Source organism: Diadema setosum, chromosome 20 (assembly GCF_964275005.1).
Source record: "Diadema setosum chromosome 20, eeDiaSeto1, whole genome shotgun sequence".
Taxonomy (NCBI): Eukaryota; Metazoa; Echinodermata; class Echinoidea; order Diadematoida; family Diadematidae; genus Diadema; species Diadema setosum.
The window spans coordinates 15465920-15485879 of record NC_092704.1 but is presented as its reverse complement, the minus strand read 5'-3'; the positions used below and the strand labels follow the sequence as shown (position 1 = coordinate 15485879).

The 19960-nt window shown below is 38.4% G+C and overlaps 1 protein-coding gene and 1 pseudogene across 1 annotated transcript; one reads left to right on the top strand and one right to left on the bottom strand.

Annotated features, from left to right (window-relative positions):
* Positions 1-391: 391 nt before the first annotated feature.
* Positions 392-19960, bottom strand: LOC140243457 (uncharacterized). The gene is made up of 12 exons (XM_072323134.1): positions 19881-19960; positions 16632-16794; positions 12773-12923; positions 12201-12473; positions 9969-10064; positions 8895-9025; positions 7870-7955; positions 4562-4718; positions 3839-3940; positions 2656-2814; positions 1702-1797; positions 392-562 (listed from the first exon to the last, which is right to left on the bottom strand). Exons 1-12 carry the CDS (start codon positions 19958-19960, stop codon positions 392-394), a joined length of 1665 nt encoding a protein of 554 aa, XP_072179235.1.
* On the top strand, positions 14660-15600 carry LOC140243953 (uncharacterized; annotated as a pseudogene).

Genomic DNA, 19960 nt, shown 5'->3' with positions numbered 1-19960 from the left:
TGAATAAGATGTAAAATACGTCGATAACTCCATTTCGAAAATCATGTTCGTAATTATAACGTGATTTTGCACCGTGCGAAAAGATAACTTTTTCTCTAAGGGTTTACTTGTAGTACATTTTTCAATTCATTTGAATTTTTCAGGACTTTCTGAATAACTCGTGCTATTGATTGTTCGAATTTTGATCTTCTGCGGATGGAATTCAGAGCAACGGAAAATAAGTGTAGGGTAACACAATATTATCCTTTATGCGTATAGTTCACATACGTGAATATTAAATATGATATTCGATGTGTGTGTGTGTGTGTGTGTGTGTGTTGTGTGTCCCAAGATTATCGGCTTATAGGTATATTAAGTGCTTATTTGCACCAAACAAGTGTACATTAACCTATTAACCAAGGTTATCCATCTTACTACTGGATTCAGCAGTTACAGATAATTCACTCGGGCAGACTTCCCCGGCTCGGCGCTCACTCTTCTCTCTTCCCACACCCATTCGAGGGGAGAGGCGTCCCTTCTCTTTCTGGTACGTCAGGAAAGCTCGCATGCCACGTCGTCCTTGCTGTAGTATTGGTATGAAAGATATTTCAGGCACACGAGTCAAGTCGACCACCATTTCTTGTTTATGTAGGCCCCTATATATTTCTATCTCTTCCTTGCCCTTTCTAATGTAATATGTAAATCTTTATATATTTCTCTCAAAAGTCCCTCTACGTCTTCGTATATGTTACTATATCAGGCCGTTCCGGATGGCGCATTAATGCTTGAGAGAGAGAGAGAGTGTAACCCATTTTTATGGTAGCCGAATCTTTCTTTTAAAATTTAGTGGACATTTATGTCAATTGGATTCATTTTAAAGGCGGTTATCGGCCACATGGACTGGACATATTGGTTAAGTCAAAAGCCTGTGAAGTATATTGCACAAAAGCAATAATTGTGTATTTTTTGGTGATAGTCGTGGGTGGTAATACAGTGGTTACAAAGTGCAATGTACTTCGTTAAGAAGAAGTAACAATACGCTTGAAGTAAAATCGCATCGAAAGAGGGTAATCCTATCTTGCATTTACGAGTGGCAAATGTCATATCTGGCCACAAAGCTTATCTTACAAACATTTGTAAAATCTGATCCAGTATTTATTGTTCTTTATAATTTGCTCGACGTTTCTACCGGGATTAACAAACTTTCAGAAAAAAAAAAAGATAACTAATATCCTGACTTACTTCAGTCTTTATTGCATTGGAATTGATTTGATTTTAGCTCACTTCTTCTTGTACATTGGGGATAAATTGACCATAAAACCAAAATAACATTTGATGCTTTTGACAAGAAATTATAAAATTTGGAAGAAAATGCAAATATTTTGACGTTCTCTATGGGTACGTGCATTTTCTTTCCATAATAAAGGTGATATGCTAACAAACACTCACGCACACAGACGCATATTCATATACAAAACAATTATGAAAATACATGAGATATCAGTAATTAGCCTCGTGTATTATATCTAGAAGCATCTCATGCTTGTAAATCTAAATGTGTCAAAATACCAGAAGAGCCCTCTCGACTGGATCAAGTAAACTAGAGCAAAGAGCGACAACTTACTGCATCCACTAATATGTCATCATACGTGAAGTGCCAAATGAAAAGTAATGAACGAAACACACACACACACACACACACACTTACAAATCAGAAATTACCTCAATAATGTAGTCTATATCTTCTTGCTCATTCTCAAAATCAAGCGACTTGACGTACACCGTGTTGATGAGAACTGTCCGATCAATGTCGTTGCCCTGTATAGCAATTTGATAACAATAATAATAATAATAATAATGATTGCATTTATATGGCGTTTTATACGAGCGTTTCTTAGCGCACCGGTGCCATTTACATGCGAAACTAGTAAATATTATAACATACAAAACCAAATTAACAAAATGACAAAAAAACAAACATCCCTTACTCTGTATTCCTAGATGATAATCATCGCAATACCATCGCAAGCAATAGATAGAAAGTTTTCCATGTAACCTGTTTTGACATTTTGTCATCTTTGAGAGGAAGTACTTTTTTCACTTATACTTTTTTCTTTGCATGGGTGCGGCACTTTTCATACGTAAGTCTAATTAGTAATTTCCAACAACGTGAAATAAAATGTAATAGAGGGAATATTACACATGCAGATCGAATATTGTACTGCATGGAAGTGAACGAGCAATATACAAAAACACAATTAACTGATATTATCAAGAGGATGGCGTAAGGACGAGTGAGTGAAATATTTTTGGCCAAAGTATTTCTTTTGTGTATTGTATTATTTCTACATTTTTTCAATCATCGCGAAGCAAAGTCATAGCTCCGAGAAGTTAGTGTTGCTAGTTTACGTATAAATTAGATTGGCGTTGAAATAAAGCAATACTGTTTTCTCTCTTCGCGGGTGAGCCAAAATTGAGTCGAAACTCCTGTGCTTTTTCTTCTTTATTTCAAACTGTTTGTTTTTTTCATCCGAAATACTGGACTAAGCAATGATGTGAAATACCATTTATTCAAAATCTAATTATCCATAATTTATAGCATCACACATTAGTGATATACCGTGTGAAGTAATAGGTGTGTCAATACAGTTTATTAAAGACAGTAAGGAGCCCTACCGCCAAAAAAGACCGTCTGACACTAGTGAGTAACGTCTGGAAGATCCCGCCAACAAACTGACCAGGTGAGCTGATGTTGTTTCGTCCCGACCCGATGTACTGACTCTGTATTCCAATGCCTTCTTCTTCGGCAAAGGACATCAACTCTTGGAAGTGGACCTGAGAAATGTTGTTTCCATTGACATTTTACAATAATAACACAAAAACAAATCACATCACAGTTAGTCATTTACACAACAGAACGTTATCTGAATCAGAAATACTATAGTAAGGACATTTACGAAAAATGTATTAATAAGTGTCCTTACAATAAATAAATAAATTATGTAGAGCTAGATGAATAGGTGAATACGAAAGGTGGACATGTGCGCTATACAAGTGGCCACTGTTATTTTCATTATTATTTCTATTATTATTATTATTATTATTATTATTATTATTATTATTATTATTATTATTATACAAAAGTAATGCAGATGCGTGTACGTTCCGAAAAAAAAAAAAAAAACTTTCAAAATCTTCCAGACTGTCAACTAGCATGATTACAATATCGATATCTCTAGTTATCATTGTTAAATGATAATAACCTCGGGAATATAAACATTCTCCTTGTAGAGTAAGAGCACATTGAGAACAAACACCAGCTTGGAAAGAATTCATACACCACAGAAGCTATTGACTTAACAAGACCGTGATTATCATTGTGAAAATGATTATAATATCTCTCGTCATTATGATGGCTATCCTTGTAACATCCGTATCATCATGATGATTACAGATGTGTTACTCATTATCAAAATTTCTTTTTAAAAAGTGATACTTGATGTATCAAAAAGAATATGCTACAATATGAAACATTTGCTGCAATAAGATATCGGTCTTCTGCATTTTAAATACAACTTGATAACCACATAAGCATTTTACACAGTTCAGTGTTATTAAATCAGACATTATGTATGAAATTACGAATACAACGAGGTTATTATTTATATTGAAAATGTAGCAATCAAATCAAAACCAGACGAGCTGACCTCAAGTTTACCAGCCAATCCTATTCTTGCACGTCTTCAGCCAGGGGCAAGGACGCTGGACGGTGTACCAACCAGCTTGTGAGTTTCCCAACTTTTATTTTATACGACGATGTATTTACGCTGCATTGTTCCCAATTACGTGCTTTACTCACATTGCCGTCATTATTGAAGTCAAGACGTTTAAAGATCTCATCGATGGAGGCGCCCTCGCCGAACAAGAGTTTGGCGTCATCTGTGGAAAACTTGTCCCCACACTGATGGCAAATTGAGAAGTTGCACATTTTCGAGGTAAATGGTTGTCTTTATAACCTATCCAATCTTTCTATAGCAGTCTGTCTGTATCTCATGCAGCTATAACGACGTAAGGACACTCTTTTAAAGACATCCAGGCAGACACACACGTAATCTCTTTCCCGATGTGGTTTTCTGCCCTTGGTTGCTCTAGACAAATTTGAATCGTTACATTCTGATTAATTCAAATCTAATCACCCCTTTTCCATATTTCTTTTTTCTTTTGTGTCAAATGTTGTGAAACATTTCTAAATCAAAGCTCAAGACACATCCTTTGCCTCGTGATTGTGTCACTTCAGAAATATCAGGAGCTCTTGCAGCGCACCACAGAATTTCATTGTTTCTAGCATTTCCAATTTTTAGATTTATAATTGTATATAATTACTTTGAAAAAGCCTCATCTTGCAAGAAACAGTTTATTTAATTCCAAACTAATTTCCACGACAAAATAAATAATAATAGACTGCTACTTTCATAATATATTGATATAGACATGTAAAGTCTAAAAACTATTTGGACCGTTTATGTCACAGTGATTTTCCCCTAGTGTCCTATGTTTTGTTTGAGCTATGTTTTTTTTTTACCTTCTCAATAGCATTTTGCAATTCGTCGAGGCTGATCGTTTGATTTTCGTCGACGTCGTTTTCCCTGAGGACTTGCAGGAAACGATTCATAGCCGTCGTCATCCTGTGGTGATTACGCAGCGTCTGCTTCCGAGTAGCCTCGAGTTCGACATAGGCCCTGGAGGAGGGAGGGGGGCGCAGTTGAATCTGACGTTACGAGATCTCTCTTCAGTAGCTTAGTTTGGTTAAAATTGCAGTTTGTTATACAGTTTCTCTTGATTTTACAGCATTTCACATAATATATTCATAGAGATCTACGTACAAAACGGCATGTTATAACAGGTAGCATAGGAACATCATTTCACACAATCGATGTACACCAAACACAACATAAATTGTAACTTCATCGTGAGAGAAAGATGGTACGGCAACATCGATACGCTTCGATTGGAGTTAATCATAAAACGATAGCTTTTAATTTATATAGAGGAGCGGCCATGCCATCACACCGCTAGAAATGCCAAAGATGTGTCTCGTGATGTCACAGATTAAGAAATCAATATGAAAACTACATTATATGAACACATCAAATGGAATCTTTAAAAGCAAGTTCAGACATGCCTTTCCAGAGGAAGATGATCATACCAGCTTTTAATGAATGTCACCCATTTCCAGCATTGATCACTGTCATCACTACAATTCAAACATCGTTGTTGTGTTCCACAGAGAGAGGAGGGAGAGCTGTATTATATAACAGCGCATTCTAGTTAGATCACAGAGCTGGATTGACCGCACATATCCACTGGTAGGAAACTGTACGTCACTTCACGTTCTTTCACACCCCCGCTACACACACACAAACACACCCTTCTTCTTAGCGTTTAAGAGTTTTAAGTACGTGCACACGACGTTCTTAGACTTAAAGATTCTCTCGAAGTTTCAATCTTCGATGATTATTAGCTCGTAGTTTTTTGCCCCTTGTAGACGCACTCGAAATAAAGTTAGCAAAGTTGTGACTGTTTTCCTCGCTTTCGTCAAGCTTGACAACAGCTGCAGTGATCTGTGAATATGGCGTTTGATACAACCGAGTGCTCTTATCCCTTTGTTGTTAACATCGTTTTTGTAGTTGTTGTTCTGTCATGTTGAGCCAGGACCAACGATGGAAATCCAGGTATCTTCAGAAAAACATGAAGAGTTCCAGATTGTCCAACCTGTTTAACGGCCTTGACGTAGCTCCTTCTGGCCATGGTAAGGACAGTCGCCAAATTGACGATTGAAGAACCAATCTTGCGCCTCGAGCAATATGCTTAGTATTACGTGGTGAGGGAAGGCTTTATAAATAACCTTTAAAATCATGGTCTGAAACTTTTAACTAGCCACTGGCTTGTTATAATGTAGATCAAATACAAAGTTTAATCTTAGTGTAACACTGATCTCGTGATAAGCCGGTTTGGTATATTTTAGTCTTTGTGTGTGTGTGTGTGCATGTGTGCTTGCCTTTATTCGGGGGTGCATTAGAAGACAACGGGAGAAAATTGCTACAGTGAAAATCATTTGGCGCGGAAATATCAATCTTTGTTCATTTTACAGAACGCTTCCTCCATTCTTGACATTTTGAAAAGGCATGGTAGATGATATGCGAAATGGAACGAACCACACCAAAAACTGAAAGAAACGAACAAATAGATCTGATGAACAGTTGTGGGAAACTTCACATTTACCCTGGAACGGGCCTCGCTTTGGTGCCACATCCTATGTGTTTGGTTTTGCCATGTCCATTGGCTATTAGTATTCTTTCATCCCAGTTTGCCTAACATTGTGGTCTATTATATTATTTGACTGTGATCTATAGGCTTGCAGTGTTCCAGTTCAGAAAATTGAATACTGTGGTCCTATAGGTCATGGACAAGTGACTGTATACAAGGTATACAGTGTTGACCCAGGGCTCAGCTCAAATCACTTGTGCCAGGTATTCAATCCTGTGAGGGAATCACAAAATCTCGGAGGCACGGATTCTATAAGCACGAACTGTGATAACCGTATATTTATACTAGATATCTCAATGGTGACAACATTCATTGCATAAAAAAATGGCATGAATTCCTGTGTATAAGGGGTAGTTGGGAATGAAGACATTTTACACTGGAATCTTGTTCTCATCAGTAGCTTTTCTTTTCTTTTCTTTTCTTTTCTTTTTTTTTGGGGGGGGGGGGTTCTGTAGTGTAAATATTGCCTGTGTACTCTTCCAGACGTCTTATCTGCATGTAAACATTGAATTAAAAAAAAAGAAGCAAAATCCACGAACCAAACAACATACACACACACACACACACACACACATATTAATTGCATGAAAGTGCAACTATTGTTATATATGGTGTTTGTCAAGATTCATTTTCCTATCATTTTGTGTTCTTGATAATGATCGTTTTTCCTTCATTCAGGAAAAAAAACCCCGAACATATCGGAAAGAAGACAACTGCGTAGGTTCTACTACGTAGGGGCTTTGTCAACGAAATAGAATGTATTCTTGTATTTTCTGAATTCATAACGCGTAACCGAAAAGTAATTCAAAGCAGGAATACGAAACTTTACAAAAGTAGCCAACATGTAAAGACGCATTATTCAACACTCGGGTTGGACATGGACATTAAAAAAAAATGAAAGTTAAACAATCACTTATGATAGTACATGAAATTGCATGTGTAATTTAATGTCGGTATGAAAGTTGGTGTGAGTGCTGTTTAGTAGTAAGAAGACTGATCAAGGGACAATTGTGGCTCAGTGGAGAAAACTACAGACTCTAAGTCATGAGGTTCTGGGGTTCGAGTCCGCTGGTAACAGTGGTTATGCAAGGCAAGGTACTTCATATCCCCATTGCCTAGTCCTTCGAAGGGGACTTAAAGTCATTGGGGCAACGGTCTTCCTTGGTAGCCGAGTAAAATAAAGGCTACAGTTCGTTATTCCCATCGAACATTTGTTAATCCGAAAATGAAAAATAATGTTCAAAATTCCGAAGATTCCTTGTATGAGTAAACACCTTTTCATTTTTTGATTAGTGAACCTTCAAAGTATAACGAACCGTGAGCAGGAATAACACCACAATGAACCCTAAATATTTCATTTTCGGATTAACGAGCATCGATAGGTAGGCCTATATAGGGAATGCATGTGTTTCGGAATGACGAACCGTAATTTTTTTTCGGAACAACGAACCTTAGAAATAACTTATAAACGAACATCACCCAAAATGAATCCGAGCACGTACGCACACACACACACACACACATACACACACACTAAAGTATATGTTGTTATAACTGTTGTACCTTGCGAGTTTTGTATTGGGCAGAGGAGCCGGCGTTGAGATCAGCTCGGGCTTGTTTGGAAGTGTGTGGGATTCATGCTCACTGAACTGAGACAAAAGCAGAAAGAGTATAATATGTAAAATAGGAAAGTAAGTGAAGGGTTTGTTTGCAAAAACCGATAAGTCCATTTTTGAAGATTTTGAAGTACGATCTCTGACATAAATTACAAAATAATACCTTTTAAATGATATATTGGTCACTACATATAAAGCCATATTTTTGAAGATATGGTCAAAAGAGGCAAAAATTTTCTCATTATTCTCTTTATTTTTCTTGACCTTTAATCGCAAATATCTCAATTTGGCAAATATGGACTTATCGGTTTTTGCAAACAAACTCTTCAAGTATTACAAATTAATAACATTCATCCAGTCCACAGCTTTGTTTTTGTTTCTTACACAAACACTCCGCTAACATTGTGACTACATTGATACTACAGAATGATGGTATAATAGGCCTAATAATGATAATGATGATAACAACAAAAAGAAGAAGAAAAATAACAATCATACTAGTAATATATTACTGATAATAATCTTACTACTAAGAAATGCGTTAGTTGTGATTTTATTTTGAATTTATGTCAAAGTCATAGACAATGTATAGTTCTGAGATCTTTGAAATTTCTCAGCACGATTTCAAACAGATCAGTCAGATAGACATTAATGAGACGACGTCAGGTTTGAAAGCTTGTTTGATTCAAAATTTTAGACGAAATTATTATACGAAAAAATAATGATATATTACTTAAATTGTCATATCGCGATACAGATCACACTCGTTTTATGCCTTCAAGAATATGTGACACAGTGGAAATAGAAGAGGAAGTTAAACAGGAATAAGAATAATAAACACTCAGAGTGAACTGTCAAGATTTTGGTACTTCCTAACACGTCATGCCCACACATTCATGTATACAGTCATACTCTATTGATTCTCCCTATCCTTTTTTTTTACATTTGTTTATTTTCAGCAATAATTCTTACTGTAATCATCCCAAACGTCTTGTCATTGAATGTCCCAAAGCGCTCCTCCTTCGTAAGCATCTTTGCAATCTTTTCCAGATCCTGTATTCTCCGCAAAAAGGAGTCATGTGGTTTCATGGACAGCCACCATCCTGGAGTATCGAGAGGGTTTTAGTTTAAGAATATAGAGATTTTTGCAGTATAAGTACATACGTTTCAGTGTAATACAAATGAAGACATTTCAGTATGAATACAGACATTTCCGTTCTGATGATGATGAACAACATCATTATAACGCCATTAATTTGTCTGGAAAGAACATTCAAAGGCGCCTGGCTCCCAAGATGAAATTATGTCACACATTATTCACAAAGTTGCTGGAAAAGATATAGGTCTTTAGTTCAAATTTGAAGGTATGACGGTTGTTACAATCCCAAAGTTGGGTTGGTAGAGAACTACACAGACGTGAAGCACCTGAAGAGAAGGCACCTCATTATGAATGCAGACATTTTTTTTTTCATTATAAATGAAGATATGCATTTATAGATATCATCTTACAAATTGTACCTATATAGACTGTGTCTTTCTTAGGATTATTTTTTGTTCTTTACTGCAACTACATCTTTCAAGACAATTAGTGTTTGGAAGGGATTTTTTTTAAAGTATAGTAAACATAATGTTCGAGGTCGGGGTCTTTTTTTTTGTTTTTGTTTTTGTATTTCCTTCAAGTTCATATTTCTTCTGGCTTGAGAACCAAAATACTAAGTTGTGATTTGAAATCATTCAAAGAGTAATGTGAAATCACCAATAGGTCCTAAATATATTCACCTTTTTATTGCCAGTGCACCGTCTATCAAATCATCACTTCGCTGGCTTTTGGCAGACAGTTTATGATGTTTACATAGGAATAAACACTATTGTTGAGCCCTAAACCTACAATTCCCTATGAAACAGTTATGGGGCATAATCACATTGATACATTAAAAAATAAAAACGACACTGATAAGCATCACGTAATCACACACACACACACACACACACACACACACACACACACACACACAAGGTTTCCGTTATTGATAGTTGTCATCTTACCATCGAAGCAGTGGACCGGGTAGTTACAGATGACTCCGCCATCAACATACAAGTCTGTTTGTCCTGTGAAAATCCTCTTGTACGGCTGAAATACACCTATGGTCACGATGAAACAAAGAATGACTTTAGACAAAAGTGCATTGATACTCGCAACAGTCCTTAGAAGATTATTTTTCCTGCATATTTCGTTATATTCTCTATCATGCAACTTGCTGGCGTAACAAGATTATGGTGATAAACAGATCTGAATCAAATATAAATCTATGACAGATAACACTCTCATACTGGCATCACCATTTACTAGTATGTGACGGTTTCCATTAATGTGATTTTTGTAAGAGCGTCGCTCTTTATAACGTCTTTGTACCCTCTGACTACGTACATACGCCACAAGTTGTTTTCATTTCGAGTTCCTCTCACTTGCCTTCGTCTGCATCTGTGTATTATGATGTCGGTGAATATCTATCAACGTATAAGGAAAACGTATGCTATATGTGTATATATATATATATATATATATATATATATATATACGTGTGTGTGTGTGTGTGTGTGTTTAGAAAAAGAAACCTGTATTTTTTTAAAGCTTTTTAACCCATTTTCACTCGAGGTTTTACTTTAACCGTGATTAAAGGTTATTTTGGTATCAAATACCATTTTGGTATCAAATACCATCAGCTGGTCTCTCCTAGGGGCAGTTGTTGCTCAGTGGGTTAAGCCCACACACTCATATTGTTTTGTTCGAGTCTTTTAACGGCAGGTGAGAAACACCCAGTCAAGGTCTTTTATGTATAATCCTCATGACCTTTTCAATCGGGATGACACAATTATTATCGTTGACAATGGGTACCATGATCCATGGTATCCAGTATTTGTTCAATGACCACGTGTAAAGTAAATGCAGACTCATCATCTGAATTACCAGAATATGTATATAACAGGAGCTCTCTCTGTCATGGCGGCCGCGAAGGGAAGAGGGCCGGGGTGAGGAGACATAAAGGGGTACTGATGCAAAGGACAGGGTGGATCGGTGAGAATTGGATGCGCGAGTTTAACTTTGGTACTTAAATAAACTATTGAATTGAATTGAATAAACCCACGAGTGCAGCGAGTGGGTTTTAGACTGTTCCAAAGTTAAACGAGAGCATGCAATTATCATTCTCACTGATAAACGAAATAGGCCTGTGCATCACTTGTGTTATTAAATGGGCCCGTAAATTCATGAAATACAACCATTTTCCCCATCATGCATCCGGTACACAAACTACACTATACAAGACGAGCCATGCGTTCGGATTTTACCGGACGCATGGCTCATTGTGGATCAGTATACAAATAATGAATGTTTATGAGTGCAATGGACAGACTATTTCATGAGGTGAAAGATGAAAATGATCCATTCAACGAGGCGCAGCCGAGTTGAGTGGATCAATTTCATCTTTCACCGAATTCACCTTTCACCGAATGAAATATTCTGTCCATTGCACGAATGAAAAACATTTATTATTTGTTTTATATATATTTTAAAATAGATTTGATGTTTTATTAATTTAGAAACAAGAGAGAATCTGAGATCGCGAGAGTGTTCACTGAGCGCTTTACGCTAGCGCGCTGTCGCATACACACACTGCAAACGCAAGCGCGTTTAACACGCGCAGTGTGCCGGGTTCTCAGCGAGCGTGCAATGGAGCAAATCGTATGGATACAAAATTGCACGGTAAATGGAGCCACAATTGCACTGATGATGACGTCATAGTGAAATGGGCCGATTAATCAATGTCAAACAACCAATCAAATGACAAGGATCTCTTCTGGCGCTATATAATAAAAACTGATGCATGATTTTCGGACTCCCGTCTATGGCAAGCCAAAAGGAAAGGCATCCAGTAAATTTGTCATCGGGTAATACAATAGAAAAAGGGTTTTTGGCAAGAAAATTCCCCGTTCTATAACAGAGATGACGCACATGTCTTTTCGTGCGTCAGGTGGAATATAGTGTGCATGCGGTAACTATGGAATTAAGCCTAAACCCACTCGGCTTCGTCTCGTGAGTTAAGCATTCCATAGTTACCTTAAGCACACTATTCCGACTGACGCACTCAGACCACCGAACTAAAACATATGTTTTAGTTCGGTGACTCAGACCTGTGCGTCATTTGTATATCATTGCATGACAATTGACCAATCAGATTGCAGAGATTCTAAAGCCCATTTTATAACACGCTATAATACCTGGGATAGCGGTCGACATCCGCACCGCCAATGCGATGGGCATGTTGGGCGTGGTTTTAACATGGCAGTATTCCTCCATCATACTACTGATATTGGTGACGACCACGCAGAGTTCCCGCCCCGTCTGGTCGTAGAGATCCTTGAAGGTGGCCGTGCCATCGCCCAGTTTTTCCTCCACCATCCGGCACACCATCTCGTACAACCGTCTCCCGGGATGCCAGCCGTAGGACCGGATGACATTAGGGATCGCGCTCAGCACGCCGCACGAAGCATCTGATAGAACAGTGACAGCATTAGCGTTAAAGTGAGGCCCTATTCTATGCTGATATAAAGGTGACTTTGATAAGGAGATTTAGAGGCGAAAGAATGGCGGAATAACATAATGTAGGATAAATGTTTAAGATTTTGAAGTTCAAAATATTTCCACGGAACAGCAATATTATTCAAGTACGTGCACCTACATGCACATTTCACCATTTAACTGATAGATATAAAAGACATGAAATTACTATTTTGTGTATTTGTCCCCTCTAGTTGAATTCCTGTGTATCAAAGTGATAATGAAATCTCACCCATGTAATCGAGGCCTTTAGAACCAGTCGCCATCTCCTCGACAATCCTCTTACAGTCGTGACCTACAGCAAGGTACGTGGCCATCATGGACCCCGCGCTCGACCCGGCAAAGCGATGGATCTTGTCCGTGTAGCCCAGACGTTCCAGCTCCTGCAAACGCCGACGCAACATTTTCATTAGGCCAAATTTTGTACTTATCACAACCTGATAAGTTATAGTCATGACGAAATAATAGGATAAATTAAAATGGAATAGAATAGCATACAGAATAGAATAGAAAATAGAATACAATACAATATTAGAATAGACTGGCTAAACCGACGAGTGAAGGAATGTGGCCACCCTGCCTTACACCACAAGTTTGGAGAGATGCTTGATGACTATGGTCTACTCCAACTGTAGAGGAGCCTACAAGACAGCAGAATATCCTTGACTTGTACCTTATCAACTCTTGTTCACAATATTTCGGTGGTAGCCGGAATCTCAGATCACAACTGTCCCCTCCTCACTCTTGACATGAACCCATCTCGGAGAAGGCAGAAGCCCAGGAAAGTTCCGGTCTACAGCAAAGCTGACTGGGAAGCTTTCCAAACCAGCATGGCCAAAGTATCGGATGAGATAGCACCAAAGTATGACGACACTACCACCAGCAAACTGTGGGAGATATTCAAGACTGGAATCCAGGAAGGTATAGAGGCACACATTCACCAGACAATGTTGAAGCACAGGATCAACTTACCATGGGTATCTGCTAAGATCAGGAAGCTCATCAAGAAGAGGAGCAGGCTTACTAAGAGATGCAAAGTCCTCTTAAAGCCCAAGGGACTCATCTCACATGATCTTGAAGAGCAAAATAGATGCCTCAAAGGAAAATCCAGGTAGAGATCGAAAGAGATTATTGGAAATACCTTGAGTCGATCTTTGAAACAGATGAGGAGGGTAATCAGTATGGGGGCCATGAAGAGTTTCTGGAGCTTTATCAAACACAATCGGAGTGACAGTGGAGGAATCTCAGGGCTGAGTTCAGAGGAAAAAAATCTAACAGACCCCACTGAGAAAGCAGATGCTCTCAACCACCAGTTCCAATCAGTGTTCACGAAGGAGACTCCAGTTCCGTGCGATCTGCTTCCCCCAAACTCGCCATATGAAACCATGCCTGACATCAACATCACAACGGCAGGTGTCAAGAAGTTACTTCACAATCTCAATCCAAAAAAAAAAAAAAAAAAAGGCGAATGGTCCTGATGGGATTACTCCACTAGTACTGGAGGAGCTGTCGACTACTATAGCACCTTGCCTTTGTAAAGTCTTCAGGAAGTCGTGCAACGCTAGAGAGATCCCAGCTGATTGGAGACATGCAAAAACAGTGGCAGTCTTCAAGAAAGTAGATAGAGCGGACCCAAGCAACTACAGGCCAAATCTCCCTTACATGCATCTCCTGTAAGCTGATGGAGCACATCCTAGCAAGCAACATCATGGCACATGGAAACCATCAAGATATCCTATACCCACTTCAGCATGGCTTCAGACAACATAGATCATGTGAGCTCCAGTTGTTGGGATTGGTGAGTGACCTGACGAACAATCTACAAGATAGGAAGCAGACTGTGAGACATATCCTGGTGCTGGACTTCAGCAAGGCTTTTAACAAGGTCGGCAACAAAGGCCTCCTTCAGAAGCTTGACTACGGAGTTAGAGGACGCAGCCACCGCTGGATCACCAGCTTTCTGAAGAACCGAAAGCAGCAGGTACTTCTTGATAGCTACTAGTATATAGATCATCACATGTTGACGTAGATTCAGGAGTGCCGCAGAGGTCCATACTCGGTCTGTGTCTCTTCCTGCACTTCATATGACCTGCCGGACCAACTTAGATTAAAGGTCCGAATGTTTGCGGACGATACCATTGTCTATCTTACGATCCACTCGGATGCTACCACCAAACAGCTACAACAAGATCTCGACATGCTCGGTGAATGGACAGACAAATGGATAATGGAGCTGAACACCAATAAGTGTGAAGTGATATCAGTTCCTAGGAAGAGGAAACGGATAGTACATCAGGACAAACTTAATAATTCAATCCTGACCCCTGTGGAAGCCACAAAGTACCTCCACGTCACAATAACGTCTGACCTAAACTGGAACAAGCATGTTGACAATGTCTGCCAAAAGGCTAGTAACACCTTGGCCTTCCTGAGAAGAAATCTACACCTCAACTCACCGAAACTCATAACCACATGAATACTGGTCAGACCCCTAGTGGAATATGCCTCCTCCGTATGGGATCCTTCAACTGCAAGGAATATCAGCAAGATTGAGATGATCCAGGGCAGCCAGATACACCCTAAACCGATACCGGATTACATCAAGTGTATCATCAATGCTGCAGGAGCTGGGATGGACATCACTACAACAGCGGTGTGAACATCTTCGTGTTGTGATGTTCTACAAGATCCACATCCAGCTTGTACCTTTCAACTGCACCAAATCCACCAGACCATCCAGAGGTGTGAACACTCAAAGGCTACCTCATCCCTCAATCCCGGACTTAACAACACCAAAACTCATTCTTTCCTAGAACGGTTAGGTTTTGGAATGCCCTCCCTGACAATGTTGTGACGGCCTCTTCAGTCAACTCCGTTCGTCTCCTGCTGCAGCTAATTTCGAGGCAGTTTTTACTTGCACCCTGTAAATTATTGACACATGCACCTTACCCCTATGACACACATTATCACCAAGTTCTGCAAGAATCTTCAAGGTCGAAGGAAGCAGACTACCGACAAGAAGAAGAAGAAAGAAAATACAATCGAATATATCGATTATGAAGATAGCAATCATTACCTGTAATTACCAGTGCTCACTGGGAGGGTCGGGAGAAAATTTTTTATTTTCATTTTTCGTTTAAGCGGTGCTCCCGCTTAAGCAATAGCTGATATTGGTCCGTGCAAAGTACACAACATGAAGCCCGAGCATGTGATGGTCATTACTCTAAACCATGCACAGTTAATCAAAAGTGCTGATAACCACAGCAACAAATAAATGCATCATCGGAACAAACCTTCATTCATGTGATCCACAAAATAACCCTCTTAGAACAAAGTACACACCAAGTCATGATGCCTACCCAATTAATGCAGAGAGATAGAGAGGTTTATTAACTTCCACACGCTGTTTAACATACACATTACGACGACACTGTGATGATTGTACAAATACATTTTTCTCATAGGTCCCCTGTTCTGCTGTCACACACAAACACACAATGCATGCATGTATGCGATGCACGAACAGGGTGAATATGGGCCGCACGAACATTTCGTAACGAAATAGGCCATGCGACACTTGGCGCCCCATACAAACTACGGTCTTTGTCCCTGATTTAAACCACGGACAAAGATTGTACTACCTTCATGAATTCGCGCCAAAGAGCGCAGAAAGAATCAGAAAACTTACTCGAGACTTGCAACATACCTACAACCAATAGTACACTCCAAAATGTTGAAGTACATTTCGTAGGAACATGTGTATCAAGCTTCCGGTTACTATTCAATTAGATTCGTGATTACAAAGATTGCGTTCCATGAACACAGATTATTGTAGACCTACCTTGTAAATTGTATTGTAGACCTACTTTGTCAATTTTTGCGGTTCTTTTTTTTTGTACAAAATAATTATAAATTATGTTAAATAAATATGTCGGGACCTATAGGCCCTATATAAAGGTAAGCTTGTGTAACTCTGAGCCCCAAATATTCGTGGTAATGAAACAGGGAGAGTGGGTAAGAAAAAAAAAAGTTTAGGCTAGACCGATTGAGTAATGATATTGAATAATGATAATAATACTAAATGCACTTACCATGAGAGCCCCGATGTAAGCTGTCCCCTGGGTCCCACCTCCCTCCATCACTATATTCTCATAGGGAAACTCCAGGTTCGCCAGGTCGTCATCCAAATCGGCAGTCGAAAGCGTGGTTGATGACGAGGATTGTTGCGATGTGATGGGTATGTCATCGGAATTCCTGTAACATTATAACGGGATGCATTCCTATATAAAATTATGTGTGTAAATTCAGTAATAGAAAAAAGGATTCGTATATTGTATGGCGTCCACTGCTCTAGAAATATATACCTTATCCCTGCAATAGACCTAACCCTTCTTGGTATACAGAAAAAACAAACAAACAAACAAAACAAAACAAAGAAAAGACGATAGGAGGGTAAAAATCTGTTGTTTTTTTATATATATGTTTGGGGTTCATTACCGGCATACCGCACCGGAGGAATTCTTTCTTCATTTCCTATACTAATTTCAGAGTGATAAGATGAACACTGGTTCTTGTGACATTGAGATGAACAGTCGACGACACTCGCCTATCTCGGTTTGTTTAGCTCTTTCAACCTTATGTAATTCCCATTACTTCTAGAATTTATCATCACTTTCGAGTTTTGTTTTGTCTTGTTTTGTTCTTTTTTTTAACCAAAACTCATCTCTAATCAAGGGCGACTAAGACAGTAGTAACGTTGGAGATGAAGCAGGATCGGTGAGAGGTGGTTTTCCTGTATACCTCCCTGTTCCATCTTTATATTTTACACAAGTGTGGCCTGCCGGTTACTTCTAGTAAGATAGGCGGTATACATTATGTATTTAGCGAGTTCAACGCGCGATAGAGTGAATCCGATCCATTGATAAGTCTGATCGATTGAGATAGACGTGGTAATCAGTCACTTGTATTGAAAACATTAATAATGGATGATCACGCAACAGTATCGACTTGATAATGACTTTAAAAAATTGTTTTCAAATCAGCTGTACTTCAAAAGTCTGTCTCTAGTTATGAAATCGTAAACAACAACTATATCCAAAAATAAGTCCGAATAAACAACCAATGAGATTAGTCTACAAATCTACAAAGGCCTCGTGCAGCCTGTCTTGTAAAGACCCCCCCCCCCCCCCCCCGGGGGCTAGGCCCTGTGCTTTTAGCTTTCAACCAGAGAGCGTAGAAGCGCGCCAAGAGGGTCTACCACTGAGCTCTATATAGAGTTCAGTGGGGTCTACTATCGCGATTTTACAAGTAAAGAGGTGTAGTACGGCATGGAGCCCAACAGCGGCCATTTCAGGAAGCAAACATTAAGGCGCTGACAACTTACCTGTTCAAGTATGTGATGATTGTATGATATGTGTTATGTCAAGCGTATAGAAAATTAGTGATAGTTATTATGCTCTTTATAAATGTGATTTATTATTATTATTATTATTATTATTATTATTATTATTATTATTATTATTATTATTATTATTATTATTGTCATTATTATTATGACTATTATTACTATCATCATCATTATAATGTATCTATATATGAGACGCACAGAGAGAGAGAGAGAGAGAGAGAAAAAAAAAAGGTGGCGGATAGATGGTGAATTTGAAGCTACGCTTATATCACCCTAGCATGGAGAATATTACTAATTTCATTCTCTAATACATATGAGCATTTATTCTCTTAAAGAAAGTATAGACTGTCCTGAAAATGAACTACTAGTACATGTATTGCTTCAAAAGCTTTGATAAGCCGGATAATATTAGCATAGTATTAATGGTAATGAATTACCAGAGGTTAAAGTCCTTGGAGATGTCCTTTCTCCGTCATATTATTCTTTTCTTACTCATTTCCTTTTTGCTTGTTCCCTTATTTTTTAGAAAGGAATTTATTTTTGCACTTTTTGTAAATAATAGTTGATATTTCACAACAAGATATTGACATGAAGTTCATAAACAGCAGGGAGAGACAGTACTGTAATGAAGCATTGAAAATGACGAACAACAACTCAAACAAAAATGAAAATAGACTTGATCTTGCATTATGGAGAACATAGAATCGCTATCCATTTTATAACAGCTAGAAAGTACAGGTGGCAGCCATAAAGGACACATAGTAATCTTAATCACCCAATAACTCAACAATGGGTGATCAGATTTTCACCAAATGTCTTGTTTAGAATGTTCCTATACCTCTTTATGTCGAAGATATTGCGGCCTACGAAATGATGATGGTCACCAAGCGTTATACATAATCTGTATTATAGATATATTTTATCTTATTCCGCTGCTTTAAGTAATCAGAAGACAAGTCGTGATATACATGTATTACGTCTTAAGAAATTATTGGAAAATTAGTGCTCTTAGGAAGATTACGGAAAATGTCTTAAAGATCTTAAAGATCTTCAGAACCTTGTAGATGTAGATGCCGTAGCTCTTCTTCCTCTTCCTACGCCTCTTCTTGTCGGCATTGGGCCGGGGAGCCTTGGCAGCTTTCTTGGAACCCTTCTTGGCAACTTGTCCGGATGGAGGATGTGTTCCACGTCTTACAAGCTTGCCTTTTTAGTGGAACACTGTTTTCCATCATTGTGATTATTTACTATTTTTGTTGCCATGGCAAAGTGCATTGTTTCTTTTTTACGACATCATTTGTGTATACACTTTATATTGTATTAAAAAAAAAAAAAAACCTTTATCAGATGAGTGTAAGAGAAATGAAAAAAAAATGTATCACTTTGGATCATGTCAACTTTTTCCCTTTTTTTTTTTCTTTTTGATGATGGAAATAAATAAACTATTGAATTGAATTAAAAGTTTAAATTCATATTTTCCGCATCAGTTCATGTATCAGGTGTTAATTCAAAACATCGTAAGTATGAGATGTACCACTGGCTGCAAACAAACAGGTAAATAAAGAGCTTCAGAGCAAGATAGATGGAGGAAGATAGATGCGTGTGTGTGTGTGTGTGTGTGTGTGTGTGTGTTTCTTTTTTGCTCTTTTTTTTTCTCAGGAAATCTGCATAGTTTTGTTAGTTTTTCATTTAGTTATTTATTTATGAGGGGTCTGCAAACTAGAAGCCTTGCTTTTAAGCAATCCCATCCATTTCCAACAACTTTGATTCGGTATTTGTCATAAAAGTTACAGCATTCATTGTCTCTCAGTTCACAGTGTACATTGTTGTACTAATTTTGCGCCATTACGTGTATTCAAATAACGTTTCATTGTAATTACATTATTGTTGAAAATGAAGTAAACGAAACGAAACGAAATGAAACGAAAAGACATACCCTGCGCTATACGATCCATGACCCTCAGTATGGCTCATTTTCTGCCATGACGATTTTTCAGACGACTCACTCGCACCCAT